General features: G+C 40.3%; 1 protein-coding gene across 4 annotated transcripts in view; it reads right to left on the reverse strand.

Annotated features, from left to right (window-relative positions):
• Positions 1 to 15,214, reverse strand: part of GYS2 (glycogen synthase 2) — a 49,701-nt gene extending 34,487 nt beyond the window's left edge. The window contains exons 1-5 of one of the 4 annotated variants that reach the window (XM_026864847.1): positions 14,947 to 15,058; positions 9,996 to 10,094; positions 5,822 to 6,003; positions 2,861 to 3,052; positions 1,809 to 1,994 (exon numbers count right to left, since the gene is read on the reverse strand). In XM_026864847.1, the coding sequence (XP_026720648.1) occupies positions 1,809 to 1,994; positions 2,861 to 3,052; positions 5,822 to 6,003; positions 9,996 to 10,002 (567 nt within the window). In that variant the 5' untranslated portion in view covers positions 10,003 to 10,094; positions 14,947 to 15,058. Of the gene's footprint in view, positions 1 to 1,808; positions 1,995 to 2,860; positions 3,053 to 5,821; positions 6,004 to 9,995; positions 10,095 to 14,946 lie in introns of all 4 variants that reach the window. The other 3 variants (XM_026864836.1, XM_026864814.1, XM_026864825.1) reach the window with 3 other exon arrangements.
• Between the last annotated feature and the right edge of the window lie 2,318 nt (positions 15,215 to 17,532).

Consider the following 17,532-nt stretch of genomic DNA (forward strand, 5'->3'; position numbering starts at 1 on the left):
TTTTTTTTTTTTTTTTTCCCTTACTATGGCTTCATTACTAACAAATTATGTGTAAGAATGCAAGGGTAAATGAATAAAGTTACCACTGAAAAGTTCCCACTTTCTCAAGTGTTAAACCTGAAATTGCATGGTTTTAGTTCTTTCAATCCAGCTCTGTCCAGAGAAAAATAATTTAATGTGACTTTAAAGCTGCATTTTGCATGTATAAACGTAAGGAGAATATGAGGGAGTAGGAATGTCTAGAGTCCTCAAACTTGGGTCTGACAGCAGGACTGGGTTATTCATGCTGCCTCATTAATGCACGTAACAAACATACCTAATTTAGGAGACTAGTTTTCCTAGGTAATAGATGGAGACAGATCTTTCAGATGGCAATCTGAGGATGTTTGCCTTATACTGGCCTATCCTCAGTCAGTGTAACTCCACTGATGATACAGGGAGCCTAGGAGAAGAAACCACCTATGTTAGTTACCTCATATTGGGCAGAAAGAATTCCGCCTTACACATTACAATGCTGCAACCTTTATGCATATGGGTAAATGAATGGAGACAGTCTTCTACACTTAGTGTGTTTAGTAGATGCAGTAGTTGCCTTTGGTGGGAAAGAACAACCTACCTCTGGAAGACACTGTTCTACAGTGTGTGAAGCTTCAAACATCCAACTGAAAATTACCGAGTAATTTTTTTTTGTTGATTTTAGCCAAGGACAGCGAATAAGGCAGTTGTTTTAGACCTTTAATTACCTCTACCCTCAATAAGTGCTGGAATGCAAGAATCTCTTATATTCAGCTTCTCCATAACCATATTAGAAATCCCAGATCATGTAACGTACCTCTGCTGAAGGCAGTACTAAAGACACTTAAAGGTCCTTAAAACATTGGTTTGTGTTATACTTTGAGTGAAAAGACCACAGTAAGAACCAAAACCATTTGGTTTACAGAAATTCCAAGAAACAGATGTGGGTCTCTTGAACTCAGAAAATACTTCCTACATTTGCCAGTTACAAATTAAGCCTAACTTGAAAAGCTTGAAAATAGAAGGGCTTATTATGACTTGCAAGAATTAAGAAGCAGGCTAGGGAAGAAAAAAACCCACCACTTCATGGAATTCCAGGGTAATTCAGCAAGAAGATGGCTACGGGCTATCTTTTCTACTGCCTTTCATTAAAACAGAGTACTGTGAGGCTGCACATGAAGTGCCAGATCATGATTACAGATGAATGGATTTTAGATTCACTGGTTACTCATGCAGCTAACAGTAACTCCCAAACCATAGCAATCAGCTCAAGCAATGGATACCTTTCCTGAACAGAAAGGGGGAGCTTCTTAAGGACAAGATTCTTTTGACTTGGTGTGATGTCTGGGCCTGTAACTCTCCCCCTCCTTTTGAAAACTGTCCCAAATCACTGAAAAGAAGGTTAAGAATCTCTTCTGGCAATCTCATACTGCTGCAGTATTACTCCATACATCAGTGGATTGAACTAAGGTATTGACTTGCCTGGAATCTGAATGAGTTTCAGTATTCTGAGGTGCAAATCTGAGAGTACTGCAAGTATTCTAGACTTCACTGAGTTTTAAGACCTGTTAGATGACACAAAGACAAAGGCACTCATGCCTAGACACCTCATAGTCTTACAAATACAATTTCTTGTTTTCTGGAACTGCAAACATCACTCAGCCATGGGTCAATCATAAGTGATCACACAAAACAAGAAAATAAAATATATGTAAACAGTAAACAGAAAAGGACCCAGGAGCTAATTAGCTGGGGAAAAAGAAAAAAAAAAAAAATAGAAAAATGCCTCTTACCTGGTCAAGATTGTTGTAAAAATCTATATTGGCTGCACACAGGTATCTCCCTAGCAGAGTTGCATGGGTAGTAAAAATTGTGGCAACAGGAAGTTTCTGAGAACAAGACAGTATTAAACCCACTCCTGCCTGCCACTCATGGAAGTGGGCAATTACATTGGGCTTGTCATCAAACTGACAGGAAAGCTGAAAATAATTAGAAAGAATATACATGAAACACACACCATCCTCCCCATCATCTCAGCCCCAAACCCCTCTTTTTTTTCCATGACTTCTCCTGTGTGCTTGCTTGCTTTCTTTCATATGACTTGAAAGCTTGCTTGCTTTCATATGACAAAGCAGTACAGCATCTTAAGTGGTCATGTGTCTTGACTCCCATCAGCCCCAATCCTTAGCCCAGGAAGCACATGTGCCTCACTAGTGCCTCAGAACAGTATCCTTCCCAGAGTGTTGGAGAGCTCTGGCAAGCACAGTCACTCTTTTTTTCTTTTAACTTGCCCTTCTGCTCTTGAAACTCTCATTTGGATATAAAAGTCATGAGCCCCTATGACAGACAGATGATTCTGCAGATTAACAAAGCTTCTTCTCTTCAGGTAGGCTGTGGTAGAGTGACATGTGAAGTAACAGTGCTATCATTCTTTCTGTCTGTCTATATTCCCTGTGCAAGGTAGTATCTAATCACTGAGATATGGTTTGACTGGCTTCAAGGACAGTTTGAGTGTGACAACTTGACTACCATAGGAGAGAAAAAGGGAGTTTGAGATCCTACTTGTAAGAGCATCTGGTGACAAATAAGGAAAGTGAGAAGAAACAGAGAGAAAAGTGACAGTAAAGACACAGAAGATTTCACACAGGGCAGACCACCACGGCCACTTCATTCTCCCAGAAAAATATAGTTAAATGACCACATAAGTATTAAGTTGTAAACACAAATTTGATCTACATCAGCTATCAGCTTATTTTAAATCATAATTTTTAAACTGGAGAAGAAGAACCACATTCCAAAGCTTTTTTGCACTGCTGACAAGGCTGAAGTTTGAAAATCTCTGTACCTCTTTTAAAAACCAGGCTGTTAACGATCCAAAAATCACAGCATCGTTGGCTTCTTGGTCATGAAAAGGGATCCCTATGTTGCTGACATCCCAAAATTCACTTTTCCACCTGTCCAGATTCCAAGCTGCTGATCCTAAATCAAACAGTAAGACATATGGGCTGCCTTCTATCAGCCATCTTCCAAAAAAGACCTGTGGGAAAGAGGCAAGGATATAAGCAGAAAATTTTGAAGTGAATATAAAGGCCAGTTAGCATAATTATTTTCATCCACCAAATCTTAAATATTTTACATAAGGAATATCCCATCATAGTCCTACATACCCAGGATTTGTGATTTTCCTTGCAAAATACATGAAGTAATACTGGACCAAAGGCAGGGGTAAAAGGAAACTACAATCTTCTGGAACATTTTGGTTTTAAGACTTTCATTTTAGATTAAAAAAAAAAAAAATCTTAGGAAGACTATACTTGGTTGAATAATGAGGCCTTATGTTCTTACTGAAGTATCTACGCAATTTTTGTTCTTATTTCAAAATTACTATTTTCTTTCGGTCAGATTTGTCATCAGTCTTTTGCCATTTATGCTAGATTTTGTAGGACAGCATAATGCCATTTTGTAGGACAAGTGCTTGGGACCTCTATCTACCATGACATTTTCTCACTCTGCCCAAGCAGCACAGCTGATGACCTTTGGCAGACTGGAAGATATATCAGAAGGTGTAATGATACCTAAAACCATATCAGCCTAAAAACATAGCTTCCCTGCTTTATCTGCATGGGTATAGTTAAAAAACTAGTTTAGAACTTCACTGATACAACCTACCTGCCCAACCAAGAGATTAGGCTGAACGGTAATAAGGCAACACAACACAGCTGGGCCCACACTACAGATTGTACCAGTCTGCACAGTCAAATTATTTCATATTAATTTTATCACTGAAATGGCTGTATCAACAGAGACATATTAACCAGGAAGAACAAGGTACTATAGGGAGGTTAGTGCAGTTTATACCTTGTGCAGAGGAATCTTTTATGTCACTGTTCAATCTCTTTTCATTCACCAACCCCTAGGACCTCAGGGGTTGAACCCAGCCCTGATGCTAGAATGGGCTGAACAGGGGTCAGATCTTGAAAACAATGAGATGAAAGCTCTTAAACCTGTTTGCACAAAAAATACAGGGTGTAACAAAGACAGGTGTGTGAAGGAGGGTTGGCTCCTTATATACTTATTTCAGGCTATCCAGGTTTCTTATTCAGGAAAATAAGGTTAAAAAGCAAGGGGGTTGTGTGAACCCAGATTTCATCTAAATATGGAGTCAGGTTGTGGCAAGGAAAAAACCTGACCTGAGAAGTTTGGAAGCGTTCCTAGGTCCCCTGGTTTAAAGGGATCCATTGTGATGCATAAGCAAAATCCAGACATAAATGTTAATAGGATAAGCACAGCTCCTGGAAACTAGAGCGTCTTTATTAGAGATCAAAGCTATACTTGACATACCTGGGACAGATTTGCTGCTATATATGAATACTCCAGCAGCACAGTGCACATGCTAGGCTGGCAGAGTTTGCTGATTAAAATGAATGTATTGCTGGAAGAGCATGAAGTGTATATATAGCATCTCAATTAATCTGCCCACAAGTCTTTAGTTGTTTTTCAAACAAAGGACTGTTACACAGCTTGCAGAGATATCTTTTTGTAAGCAACAGAGGCAACACGGAAAACTTGATCGATCACTTATAAAAATCTGATTAGAAATAAGAAATTGCAGCTAGATTAGGCCTTTTAGTTTGAACTTCAGCATGAACAATGCGAGCATCACACAATGTTAGTGTCCCCAACAGACACTGTCCCAAGCTGTGGCACATGCATGTCCAACAATACACTTCTACATAATATGCAACAGGGCACCAGATCCTAATAACAGCAGGACCGCTGTTACAAAGGGAGATAACATGTTGCCAGTGCAACAGCTGGTAGCAGTCTAAGAAATTTATGAATTTCTACATTAAAGTGTGCTGTGCCCCTCAGCAACAGAACCTTGTTAGAAAGCTTCCTTGTTTCTGCCTCTCAATGCTTTTCACATCTGCTCAGCACACATTATAAGCAGACAATTTTTGCTCCTGCAGACTAGTGTCTCTGAGGGAGTTAATGCTGATTCAGAGTGAAGGTGAGTTCTAGATCTCTGATGAGGACTTTCAAGAAAGGACGCTAGATTTAGCATGTGTTATCTTCCACCAATTTTCAGACAATCAGTTGTCCTCAAGGCTGCAGCTGCTTGCAGTTCAGTAGCTTGCCTATCAACACAACAGACTCTATTCCTTTCAGCAGATTACCTTTATATGAGGACGTTTATTCCTAGTTTGTTGTTGGAGAAACTGACTCACAGAAAGGCTATGAGGTTTGACTGAGATCACACAGAAAACACCAGTTAAAAATGGTGTAGAAAACACAGATGAATTCACTCATGCTGTGGTTTAATCTCTCTTCCTAGAGAAGACTGATAGCTGCATTGATCTGAGGAAGCAGATTCTTTGTCAGTTGGGTGCTTTTCTTAAATCGACCTGTGGTATGTCGCTTTCTGGCTTTCAACTCATTATAATGTTACATAAGAAAAATTGTGACCTAGTGGAACGCTCTTCTCGCTCCAGTGCAAGAAAGCCAAATGTAAGGGTTCACTTAAATAAGGTCATAATATATCTACTAAAATCTCACTGTATTTAGAGACTAAATAAGTCATTAATCCAATTAAGCAGACTTGCAGATAAATGACTGTTAAAACCTGTAATTGGATAAACTGGTTCTTCCTCAAAAATAACCTTTAATGAATTGACTTTGCTGGTCTAACAGTGAGTTAGGGCCTTTCCCATTGTGACATTGACCAGGACTGCTGTGTCAAGTGGAATGCAGAGAGCATTAACCAAAACTAATCTCCTCAGAGTCAGCAGTAGCACATCTGATTTACCTGACACCCCTGGCTTTTCATGGTGTCCACTGCCTTTGTAACTGCAGGGTTTGGAGGCTCACATGCTTCCACCTGAGTCTTCACATTGTGCTCAAAATAGGGACCAACCAGAAAATAGTTTTCACCCCATTCATCTGCTGTAGTTTTGGCTTTTGTCTGGATCACAGTGTAAATGCCTCCCACTGCAAAAGAAGATCACAAAGAACAAAAAGTAGGAAAGGGCACAGACCACAAACCTCTGGAATAAGCTCCAACCTACCTGTGGATCAGATATAGCTCTAGTTAAATTATTTCACATATTCAGATTTTAAGTGAAACCAGACTCTAACAAATAAACAGAAGTTCACCCTCTTAAATGGCATCAGATCTTTGAGGAGTATGTACCAACAGCAGACTGTGCCTAATTCTTAAATGACAATTTAATGCTTTGCTTACTCCTGGGTGACTGCATATGGCTTCCCTGAATTTCTCCTCTAATCTCAAGTGCTTTCTATCCTTAACTGTTATTTTTATCTAGTCTGTGATTTTTAAAATTTCTTTTGAGTGTTTGAAGTCACACCACAAATGTTCAACCAATATATTATTTTATTCTTCTGTTAATCCCCTCTTTTTGGATTGTGAAATCTTTAGACTTGGATTGTGAGATTCAAATCCTGGGGCTCATGCTTTCACTCTCCCATGCCTAATCTTGACTTTACTGCATCCCAAGCATAGCCTTCTGCTATTTCATTGTAGCAGTTATAATTTTCAAACATACTTTTTGTGATGTGGAAATACATGTGGTGACAACTGAGCTGGCACTTCCATCTTGTTTTACACAAATCACTGAAAAAAAGTTTAGGGACTGATGGATTACATTGACTACTGACTATAAAAATGGATTTAAACCAATATCCTCAGACCAAAAGGTGTCATGTTCCATTACCATTCTAGAGTTGTTAAAGTTGGAATGAATGTAACCTACACTGCCAATATAAACACCTCTAGCACCTTCCACCAAAACATCGTCCGATTTTAAAATAAATGCAATATTAAAATGTGTAAGACCACGTGACAACTACATCCCCTGATGAGGTCAGTACAGATCTATCTAGTCTTGCACATGGTATGCAAGATTCATTTAGGCTGCTCTTCCTCACAGCTTTCCACAGCCAGCCCTGTAAATCATGCATTGGCAAGGCAGCCTTGCAAATCTCCTTTCCTGCAGGACCTGCAGTGCCAGGCAGTAGGCATTCCATCACTATCAATTCAGAACAACAGTGCATGCCTGAATCCAGCAAGTGGAGGGAAAGGCAAGGAAAGAGAAAGTCAGAGGCTAGGTAGCTGCTGTACATCAGAGATGAGTGTAGCTCCAGTGATTTTAAAGCATCGTAAGATAAATGAAGCTCAAAAGGTACAAGCAAACAACAAAATAGGAAGGGACTTAATGTTCCTACACAAGAATTTAATCCTCCACTGAATTTGGAAATGTTTGTTAATACTCCAGGCAAGAAGACTGTGATATGCCTCTCAGCAGTGAGGCATAAGGAGCCAGCACTGAAAGTTGCCAGTGGTTGATAGCAGGTACTCCAGACTTCATTTTCTAAAGGTACTGGGGTATCCAGAGGTGCCAATGCACCACATCCAATTGCATATAGCAAGAATCTTGAGAAGTTACCAGATTCTCGTTAAAACTCTGCCACAAATGTCCACTATTTACAATAGAGAAACTGAAGTTGCTCAGCACTTTGGGAGATTAGTTCCCAGATTAATTAAACTGTATCACCTGACAACTAAATAAAGCCTTCTGCCAAGCCTGGTAGCTTGCAGCCCTGAGGAACTGAACAACAGAGCTATGTTTTTAACTGTACTCTTAGAAAAGAAATTGTGCATTTAAAGTTCTTCTCTCTACAAATATCCAATTTGTTTTGAATACTAGAAAGATCCCCAGCCCTACTATTTTTATGTCAAGATGTCTCAGGATTCTAGGTATTTTACAAAGAAAAACAAACACAGTTCAAATTTACCAGCTTGTGAATCAGAACTATTATAGTAAATTATTACCCTACATAATAATTCAGGACCTAAGAAGACAAGAATCTTACAGATATGTGTTCCTAAATCAAGCTCACAGTTAAGAGTTTCATGTCATATAGCCATGGAACTGCAGAAGGAAATCTATTCGTAAGACTATTCTCCACTTCATTAGGACCAGAAAGCTAAGAAACTAACTTACAGTCATCATACTCTTCTATGGCTGCTCTAGACGGATTTCGAGCAATTTTAGGTAAGTGACACTACATATTCCCTCCAAGTTCCTATTCTCACAAGCTGAGAGAGACTATTTGAATAGCTTGGATTCAGATACACATATAATTTTAATTATATGAGACAAATCAGGATGTTCAACCCATAAAGTGATACAGTTATGAAGACACATCTGTTCTTACGGGGTGATAAATACATCATATGAGCTTAAGGCACTTCAACATGGATAAACATGGGGTTTGGCAGAAATATTAGTCACAAAACTAGTTGGTTTTAATTGGCAGAAATACAGAGCTTAAAATAAGGGAAGATTTTTGTGCAAAGCAGCCTGGTGATGCAGGGAAAAGAGAAAATATGTACTTGCAAGATGATACTAAATAACATGATAAAGCTGTATATGACTAGCGTGGTGCAAAGCTCTTTCCCCACCATCACAAGAGTGGAGATCAGCCTCTTTCATACTCCAAGGCATTCAACACTGGGATCAGCAAGGTTTCCACAGCTATTAATTTTAAGAGCAGTAAGAAAACTGCAGCCGAGGAGCTGAGTAGAGCCTGAACCTTTGTTTTGTATAGCCAACAGCTGAGTGTTTCCTTTCACAAGGTTTTATTTAGGATCACTGTGTGTCCTAAAATACGCCCTGCCAAAGATGTATGTTCTGAGAGAAAGAGTGGAGAGTATGCTGTGCTCTGTCGTCATAATCTTACGCAGCAAGGTAAAAAATATTTCAGGGCACTGATTTGCCTGAAAAGCAATGAAAAGTACTTAAGGTAAAATCAGAGTACATTTTAGAGACTGTGAAAACTCTTCAGAAGATAGCTGTGATAAAAGCTCTGGGTTACCTGGACCCAAAATGTGCTTTTGTCTTGTTACTGCTCACAAAGCATGTCTGTACATAAGCTTTAATTGACAGGGGAGGGAAACTGCGCAAGTGAAACTACGTATGTGGAAAGTGTTAGGCACGAGTTTAAAAAAGACATATTGAGAAGAACAATGTCTAGAATAATGTATTGACTTTTGAAATCACACTTTTCCATTGGAAATTTAAGGAACACATTATATATCATTAAGAGATAGCTTATATCTGCTCAGTCACTTTGAATTCCGTGGAAATACCTGTGCCAGTAAACAATGCATTACATGTCCTACTGAGTAACAGAGTAAGGGTTTACATATTCACTTGGAGCCTAACAAAATTCTCAAATTACTTCCAACAATTTGGTAAATCTCCTTATTCTTCTCTAATATGATGTTTTAAGGTCATATTATAAACAGAAAACCTTTCTAAACAACAGGAATGTACCAAAATTCCATGATGTTGCAAGTTTCTGTATGCAGCCTCTGAAGTTTTGTACTTTGAAAGAAGTTTTAAAATAAACAATGAAAGACAAGAAATAGATGCAGAATCAGGAGAGATCAGATCCAGAGAATTGGTTCGGATCATCACAAACATGAGCAGTTAGCAGCAAAATGTGGATACAGGGGTCGTTTAGTGTTCTGATCTCCACCAAAATGCTTTATTAAAATATTATGTTTTAATCATTTTAGAATGTCCTTGAGAGAAACATAGTATTTCTTTTTAAAATGTGTTTTTAACTTTTCCACCAGAATAAAGGAAATCAAAAAGGAAATCAGCACCATATCTTTTTCCCCCATTTACTTCCTTTCCACTCTTCCTCTTTTTCCAGGGAAAAATAAGCTGGCATGAAAAGGGGAACTAAAATGCTTGGGAAAGAAGAATTTGTTCATTAAGAGAAGTTTGACTTTTTTTTTTTTTTTTTTTTAGTGATCTCCTTAAAAAATATAAGATGAAAACAAAATATTTTCTCAGAAAATATTTCATAGAATTATTTTTTTAAATTTAAATGTTTTCATATACATTACTGCTACCATGCCAAAACCTCTCAAAACTGCCAGAGATACTCACCATTCATCTTCCTTGCTCTTCCACTCAGCCCACATTACAGAAGGACAGAGGCAAGGAGCAGCAGAAATCAAAAAGGGAGGAGAGAGATAGGAAGCGAAGCTATGTAAGTGAGACAGAGATAAGTGTAGATTGTCACTGATTGTCAAGTCCTTCCCCACACACCTTTGCTACACAGAAACGGAGGATCAGGGTGTTCCCACAGTTCTTTGGCTTCTTTGCTATGGCCTGATTGGGCCACTCTTGAACGCACTAAAGCTTTCCTGAGTGCCACAGCTGCCATTGAATCCAAGACAGCAGTGGAATACCAGATTCAGGACTCAAACTGATTTCACTGCGACAATTACTAGTTACATGAACTAGCCTTTCGCCCTTTCTCCTCAGAATCTGTCTCTGATCTAGAAAGAAGTGATAAAATTGGGCTTGAGAGTATCTTTTTTAAATGTTTCATTAGAATTTTATTTATTTATTAACTGCCTGTTGAGATATCTGGGGACCATTTAAAGAATAAGGTTGTAAAATGTGTCAGATTAAAAAAAAACAAAACAGCATCTTCAGATAGGAGATACTTTTCATGCGGTTTTTGGGCCACATTTGTGACTGGGGCTCATCAGAAGACAGAAGTTCTCTAAATTCTGTGAAATTGTGCCACTCCAAACATATTTTGAAATAATACTGAAACACTGAAATTTACGACAGATGTCCACAATACAGAAGCTATTTGTGTGCATCACCCCCAATGCACAAGATTTCATTTGAGATTGATTTGACGTTGTTATACCACCCCACTCTAGGAATGCACAGAGCTCTGATGCTGTGTTTATGCCAAGTTTATGCCAGCATCTTCACGTTCCACATGTGTGTCACAGATTACAGCATTCACCTTTTCCCAAGGAACTTTTACCACATTTAACACAGAAGAGGTAAAATGATCATCCTACTGACTTTAGTGGATTCAGGATTTAATTTCCAAGAGTCCAGATTTTCACCAGAGAAAATCTACATAAGGCTCTACTGCAGGGAGAGCTGAACCAAGGCTTGTTTTTAGCAGAGCCTTTATTCCAATAGAGATGGAAAAAATGTATTTAGGATTCATCTACCAGTGACTCTTGAACTAATCTCTTCACAGCTGAATGATGATACAGACTGGCTGTTTGCCCAGCATTTTTAAGCACTCTTTCATTTTCTATCTAAAAACTGTTAGTACTACAGCAGAAAATACTGATCTAAATATTACTGGAATGATTTTAAAGAAATCTTTATAGAGCACAGACCAGATCTTGAACATTCTCAACCCTTCTCACTAATCTATGAGAAAACCCACTGAACTACAGCTAACTGTTATTCTCACTTGCAAAATTAGACTTCTGCCCCCTACCAAGATTAAATACTTCAGTTTTCAGTGGGCAAGCTTTTAGAAAGAGAATGGAGCCATTTTCACTGTGGAAAACGTCCAGGACAGCTGCCATTACTCCTACAATGGCCTCTAGCTGCTCCCTGTTGATCATTTCCATCTGTGGGACTTCAGTCACAAGATCTATATATCTTGTAGTCACTTGATTGGTGCTCCTTTTTATTTGCCTTCATGTTAGGGAGGAAAGACAACCAGTCTTCTTTTCCAGTGTGCACAGAGATATGACCAGACCTGGATTTACCAGAGCATGGTGGCCAGGAGAGAAGTGGAAGGGTGAAAAATGCTGAGCTTCCCCATGATTCATCAGCATGCCATGTGGCCCTGCAGTGCCTGCTGGGGCCCTTGCCTGCCTTCTTTTATCCCTTTCTACCACAGAAAAACAGTAAATATACTTCACAGTATGGGTCTTGACCATCAGTGAAGAGCCAAATAAAGTGAGAAAAATCTTGCAAAACAAACTACATTTTTCTCATTTCTTTGGCAGGGGACTTTCAATGCAAGATGATTTCAATGTTGTGCTTGGTTTAGGTGGCAAGCTCCTTTCCACATGAGTTGTGAAAGGCATGACACTGGCACATGAGCCTTTTTTTACTTCTCGTTCTCTCATTCAGCTACTCTATCTTTGCTTGCTCCAGACAGAGAAGAAGAGAAAGAAGAGTAACTGAGATGCTGGTGCTTTCCAACACATATGTCAGAGGTTGCCACTTAGCACAGGCAGCAGCCAGGACAGAGAATATAAAAAGGAAGTGTGGAGTCGTTGAAAGCTCTGTATTGTTAGAGCATGTGTTAAATATTTAGACTTTTAAAAAAAAAAAAAAAAAAAGGACACTTTCACTGTGCCAGCTGCTGAGAAAGAAGTGACAAGACTCTGGAAATAACGGATACTTGTAGATCTCTGAGCACTGAACTCATACAACTGACTTGTCCTTCCCTACAGCTGCATCTCATGCCTCAGTACCAACCAGCAGCACCAGGGAAATACCAGTAAACACTTGCTCCCCATGGGCAGCTGGCACGTGAAGACTCTCTCACACTGTATAATCAGATGTGCTCCAATTTTCAGGACCCCTTCATCATCCTCAGACTCTGAAGAAGAATATATTTAAGAGGTTCTGAAAATAGCTCAGCACCTGTAAAAGGCACTATTTACAGGTGTGGGAATAGATAGCCATCTGTGAGTCTGGTAGCATGTTCCTCATAGGGAAGAGGACATTCAGCCTTATTGTCTCTGCTACAGAGAAATGGAGGAACGACTAAAGAGCAGCACTGGTCAACAAGGAAATGTACTCATAACCAAGCCCCTAGTGATGCACACAAAGTTAGCACAAAGACTTGAACTCTCTCCTGTAGGCAGCAGCAGCTTTACATCACTTTAGCAGTGCAAACCAACTTCATGCTGCGCTACTCTGACTCACCTTTGCTTTGCCAGAAAGAAACCTTCACATTTAATGCTCAAAAAACCCCTTGTCAGGCAATAAACCAAGCTAATGCTTATCTTTCCCTCTATATTAGGAACATATACAGCAACACTAAACCAATAAAACACATAGCAGTACTAAATCTATGTGAGGTCAGCCTACTTAGTCAAGTATACAGTTCTTCCTCCTGCTAAGGGAGGATGGAAATATACAATGTAAGCTATTATTTCCCAAGCCTATGTATCTTTTTTGATGACTCTCCCTGTATTTTGTTAGCTACTCTCTCTCTCTCTCCTAAAAAACACTGTGCCCTAACATTTTCCCAGAACTGTTTATAAAAGGGAACAGTATCTCACCGTTTGACTTAGACATTCAATTGCCTGGAAGATATGGGAGAAAAACTTCAGTATCAAGAATTTACCAGAAAAATAAGATGAAATAAACTTTTTTTAAAGAGATTTTGCACAGATGTTTCCAGTCAAGGTTGGTTAATGGAAACTTTGCACAGAGATCCAGTTCTGATGAAGAAATTGCCATGACTGGTTCAGTCAGCTCTGTTTGAATACATGGGTTTGGTAAGTGGCATAATTAACAGCACCTTATTTTTAAACTCACTGAATAAATACTCACCCTCATATTAATTTTCTCATAAAATGTGAGAATAGTAAATTTTAGCTGTGCCTAAATAGTAAAATTTAGCTGATTTGATGTCAGTGAAGTCAACAAGAACCACATGGATGAATAAATGATTCACTGCATTTTGTACATACATAGAGAGGTAAATCTAATTGTGTTTTACTTTTTCTTAAACATATTATGTGGTATCTGTAACCAGTGGGTCCAAATGAATCAGAAAATACATATATACTATGGAGTTCAGAGATGTTAGCGAGAATAACTGAATTTCCTATATTTCTGGTGCCACCTGCTTGCCAGTGCCTTACTTATCATGCACACTACAAAAGTAAATGCTACATGCTCCAAGTTCTGACAGTAGTAAATTAACTCAAAAAGCTTGACTGAAGCTACTGAAAAATAAGCCCAAAGGGACTCAAAGTGCAAAAGCTACTCTGTACTACCTCCAGGTATCAATACTAAAAAAAAAAAAAAAAAAAAAAAAAAAAAGCAAGCAATGTAAAATTGCACTGCAGTGCAGATTAAATACTAGAAGCTATCATAAAATAGTAACTCCAGCTTCACCATGGGGGTAAACCCTGTTCCTCTCACACACACCTCCCCTTCAGAGTTAAAATCTTAACAGATTACAGATCCCCTCTCCTGACTAATCTTTCTATTTATCTGCCAGGACAGTAAGACATATGAGGTCAGTCATTTACTCATACTAACTCACTTTTTGGTGAAAATGAAGCCTGTTTCCCCTTGGTGAACTACACCTAGCTGAAAGAGGACAATTTGATGAATGAATTAGAAACGGAGGCAGAAAGATCTTTGTGTAACAAGCAGTGTGCACTTTGCCTGACAGGCTGCATGCAGTGAACAAATTTTCAATCTGTAGACATGCACAAAGCATGAAGTCCCTGTCTGGCACCACCTGTGTTTGCAAAGACCAGTCCAAAAGGATTTCAGCGGGCATAAAGACAGCGGTCATTGACATCTGGGTTTTGATCAGTGGCTTCAATGCAGCTGTTTATTTATACTTGTTTCAAATTTGGCCTTTTCTTCATACCTTTATAGAAGGCTGGGGGAGACTGCTGAGCTACTTTAAATCTGATGTCTGCTTTACAGCTCATTTTCATGCATTTACACTCCCAAGTTAATTTCCATGGAAGGTAAAATATAAATATGTACAAAGCAACATCTATATATCCATACATCTACACACCCAGGCATAACACAGATGTTTGTTCAAACAACCTATCCCTGGTGGTGAAACACATAAATACACACAGACATCCTCACTATAGGCTCATCCCACACAGGCAGATGCAGCCCACACACAACATGCACAATTACACATGCTACGTGCACTCCTTCCAATGCAACAGTTCTGTGGCCCATTTCTCTCCAATCTCCCCTGAATGCCCTTCTTGTCCAAGCCCTTCATACCTCCCTCTGCTCCCGTAAAAACAGCGATACAAACTCCTAAGGGTGTTGTACAAACCTTTGTTAGTAACTTCCCAAGAGACTTCAAAAAGCAACAAATCCTCCACTGGTAGATCTTCATCCTCCCACTGAGGAAGTCCGTTAAGAGAAGTCATAGACAGTGATCTAGCCAGTGGCATTTTCTTCAGCCCTTGAATGCTCACCACACAGGTCACAACAGTTACCAAATGTTCAGTTAATGTGGCAGTTCTCTGCAGGTCTGGTTAGAGCAGTCTACCAGTGTGCTGTTCTCCAAGGAGAAAATTATTCAGATAGCTGGGAGCTAATGGGTTTAAGCTGTCTTATCATCAGCATTAAATTGGCTCAGTGAAATCCTCAGAGCTTGAGAAGCACCTGCTCATAGAGGTAAGAATTTAAGGCTGACCTGAGAAAGGCCTTGCTGTTTTGGGGCCAGGGCTCTTTCTTTTTCTTCTCTTAGAGGGAGGTAAAAAGTGGGTTTGAGCTCCTCAGCCACAGCATTCAGTACCTACCACCTCAGGGACAACTGAAATTCAACAGTTGTGAACTCAGTGCTGCCCTGAGCAAACTCCAGCAGGGAGGACACTGTGAGTTCACCACCTGATTTGAGTCCAGCCCCTAAGCCCTCCCCTCAAGATACACCCTCCGATTAACACTCATGGACCTTCTCTATCTGCTGGCCACTTACCAACCAGGTTAGTAATGATGTCGCTCAGATTACTTGCCAGGTTAAAGGCTGTTAGCTATTCTTGTTCAGTTCATCAGTCTGTAAGCACCAGTTTACATCATACCCTTCCCCCACAATTAACTCCAGCTTTGTTCTCAGGGCTCTACACAAGCTGTTGACTTCTTTCTGCTCTTGAGCAGCCCTGCAAGCTTTTACAAACAGAGCTACAAAGGCTCTATCCCTACTTTGCCATGCATTTTGGTCCTCCTTGCAGTCCTTGTGCCTGATTTTCCACCTGGTTTCTCTTTTTCTATACCACAGCTCTTTTCTCGCCTCTGCCCAAAGAAACTAGTGAGCAGTAAGCCAGGGGAACAGTATGCCTCTATCTTGCTCCAGCACAGAGCTGGGATGCTGTGAGTGGTGCACACACATCTTCAGAGATGTCAGTCCCTAATGTGCAACCTGAGATCCTCAAAGCTCCACAGAGCAGATGCTTGCTTGGAAGATGCTTATGTGCTTACACATCTGGTTGAGAAGCCAGTGCTTCTGGGACAGCTGTGTAAGTCAAATCTGATTCTGATCTTCGAGCACAACCTGCCCAAAATCTGCACTCACCAGTAAGCAAATCTCCAGGTGAGATCTGGGTATTTCTGGCACTGTGAAGGACATTAGAACCAACAGGCATGAACTACATAGTAGCATACAGGGAAAGGCTCTGAGCTCCAGTAAGACAAAACAGGTCCAAGTTGATTGGTTTAGAAGACAAGCAGCAAGCAGTCCGATTGCATAAAAGTCTCTTAGACATAATATTATACAGCTGAGCCTACCTTAACAGCTAGCTATCCCCAAAATACTTGGTCTTCCACTTGCAGTTCCCATGCTCTCTGTGTACTTACAGCAGTCAGACCCATCCCTGAGCTGATGGATACAGATCACTGGAACTGACCTAAGGATACAGAAAACTTTTTTTGCCAAGTTAGGAACTAGAGCTGTCTCCACAAAGAGCCTGGCAAGAGGGGATGGAGTAGCATAGCTGGGAACAGGGAGAGACAGGAAAGATTAGAGCAAATGCCCCCTCCCTTTCCAGCCAGTGGAGCTGGCAGGTAGGCTCAGCTGTGTGTCCAGGGAAAGAGGTTTTCCTTCTAGGTTAACTGGAAGGCATTACAGCCTGCCCAGGGAGGGATTCAGGGTTTTATAGGCTGGGTATCTCTTTGCCTTAATGGTTTGAGTTGCCCTATTTACCAGTTTATGAAAAAAAAGCCTGAACAAGAATCATTATTTTTGGAGAAGCTGTGGCTTTTACTAACTGGAGAAGGTAGAAAACCATTATCGTCCTGTAGGTTAAAAATTATGTTATTTAAAAGAAAAACCAGTAATATTTCAAGGGTCACTTCTTTTCTGAACCATCAACTGGCCCAAGTAATATTTTCATATCTTTCCCTGGAAACCCTGAGGGCAAGGCTGAAAGCTGCCAGTCTCACAAGTCTCAGGTGAGAGTGGAAAAGATAAGAACTAAACAGCCCACAAACCTATCCCAACTCCACAGACTCTCATCGGCTCTATGTCAATGAATACACTGCAAATCCAGTGCTTTTAAATGACACACCAGGGGCAGTTCGCCCCCCCCTCCTCACTGATTGCGGCCTACAGACCGAGTCCAAAGGCCTCCGCCAACCCTGGCGCAGGGCCTCTCTGTGGCCATCCTGCCCTTGGGCTGCCATGTCAGGCCACCTCCCCCCTTGGCCTTGTGGCACACACTGATAGTGGCTCGGGCACTGGGGTGTCTCGCTGGCGGAACTGCCAGTGGGGGTCTTTGTAGAGTTAGGCAGTGCAACACAAACTTTTATTCAGCAAAAACGAGACTGCCACTCAAGGAACTCGCACTTGCTTGCTCTAATTAAAGTAACTACCCCAAGTTGCAGCTTCCCAGAGGGAAAACAGGTGGGTTTTCAGGTGCAT

The sequence above is a fragment of the Athene cunicularia genome, assembly GCF_003259725.1.
Source record: "Athene cunicularia isolate RWA chromosome 1 unlocalized genomic scaffold, athCun1 chr1_part2, whole genome shotgun sequence".
Lineage (NCBI taxonomy): Eukaryota > Metazoa > Chordata > Aves > Strigiformes > Strigidae > Athene > Athene cunicularia.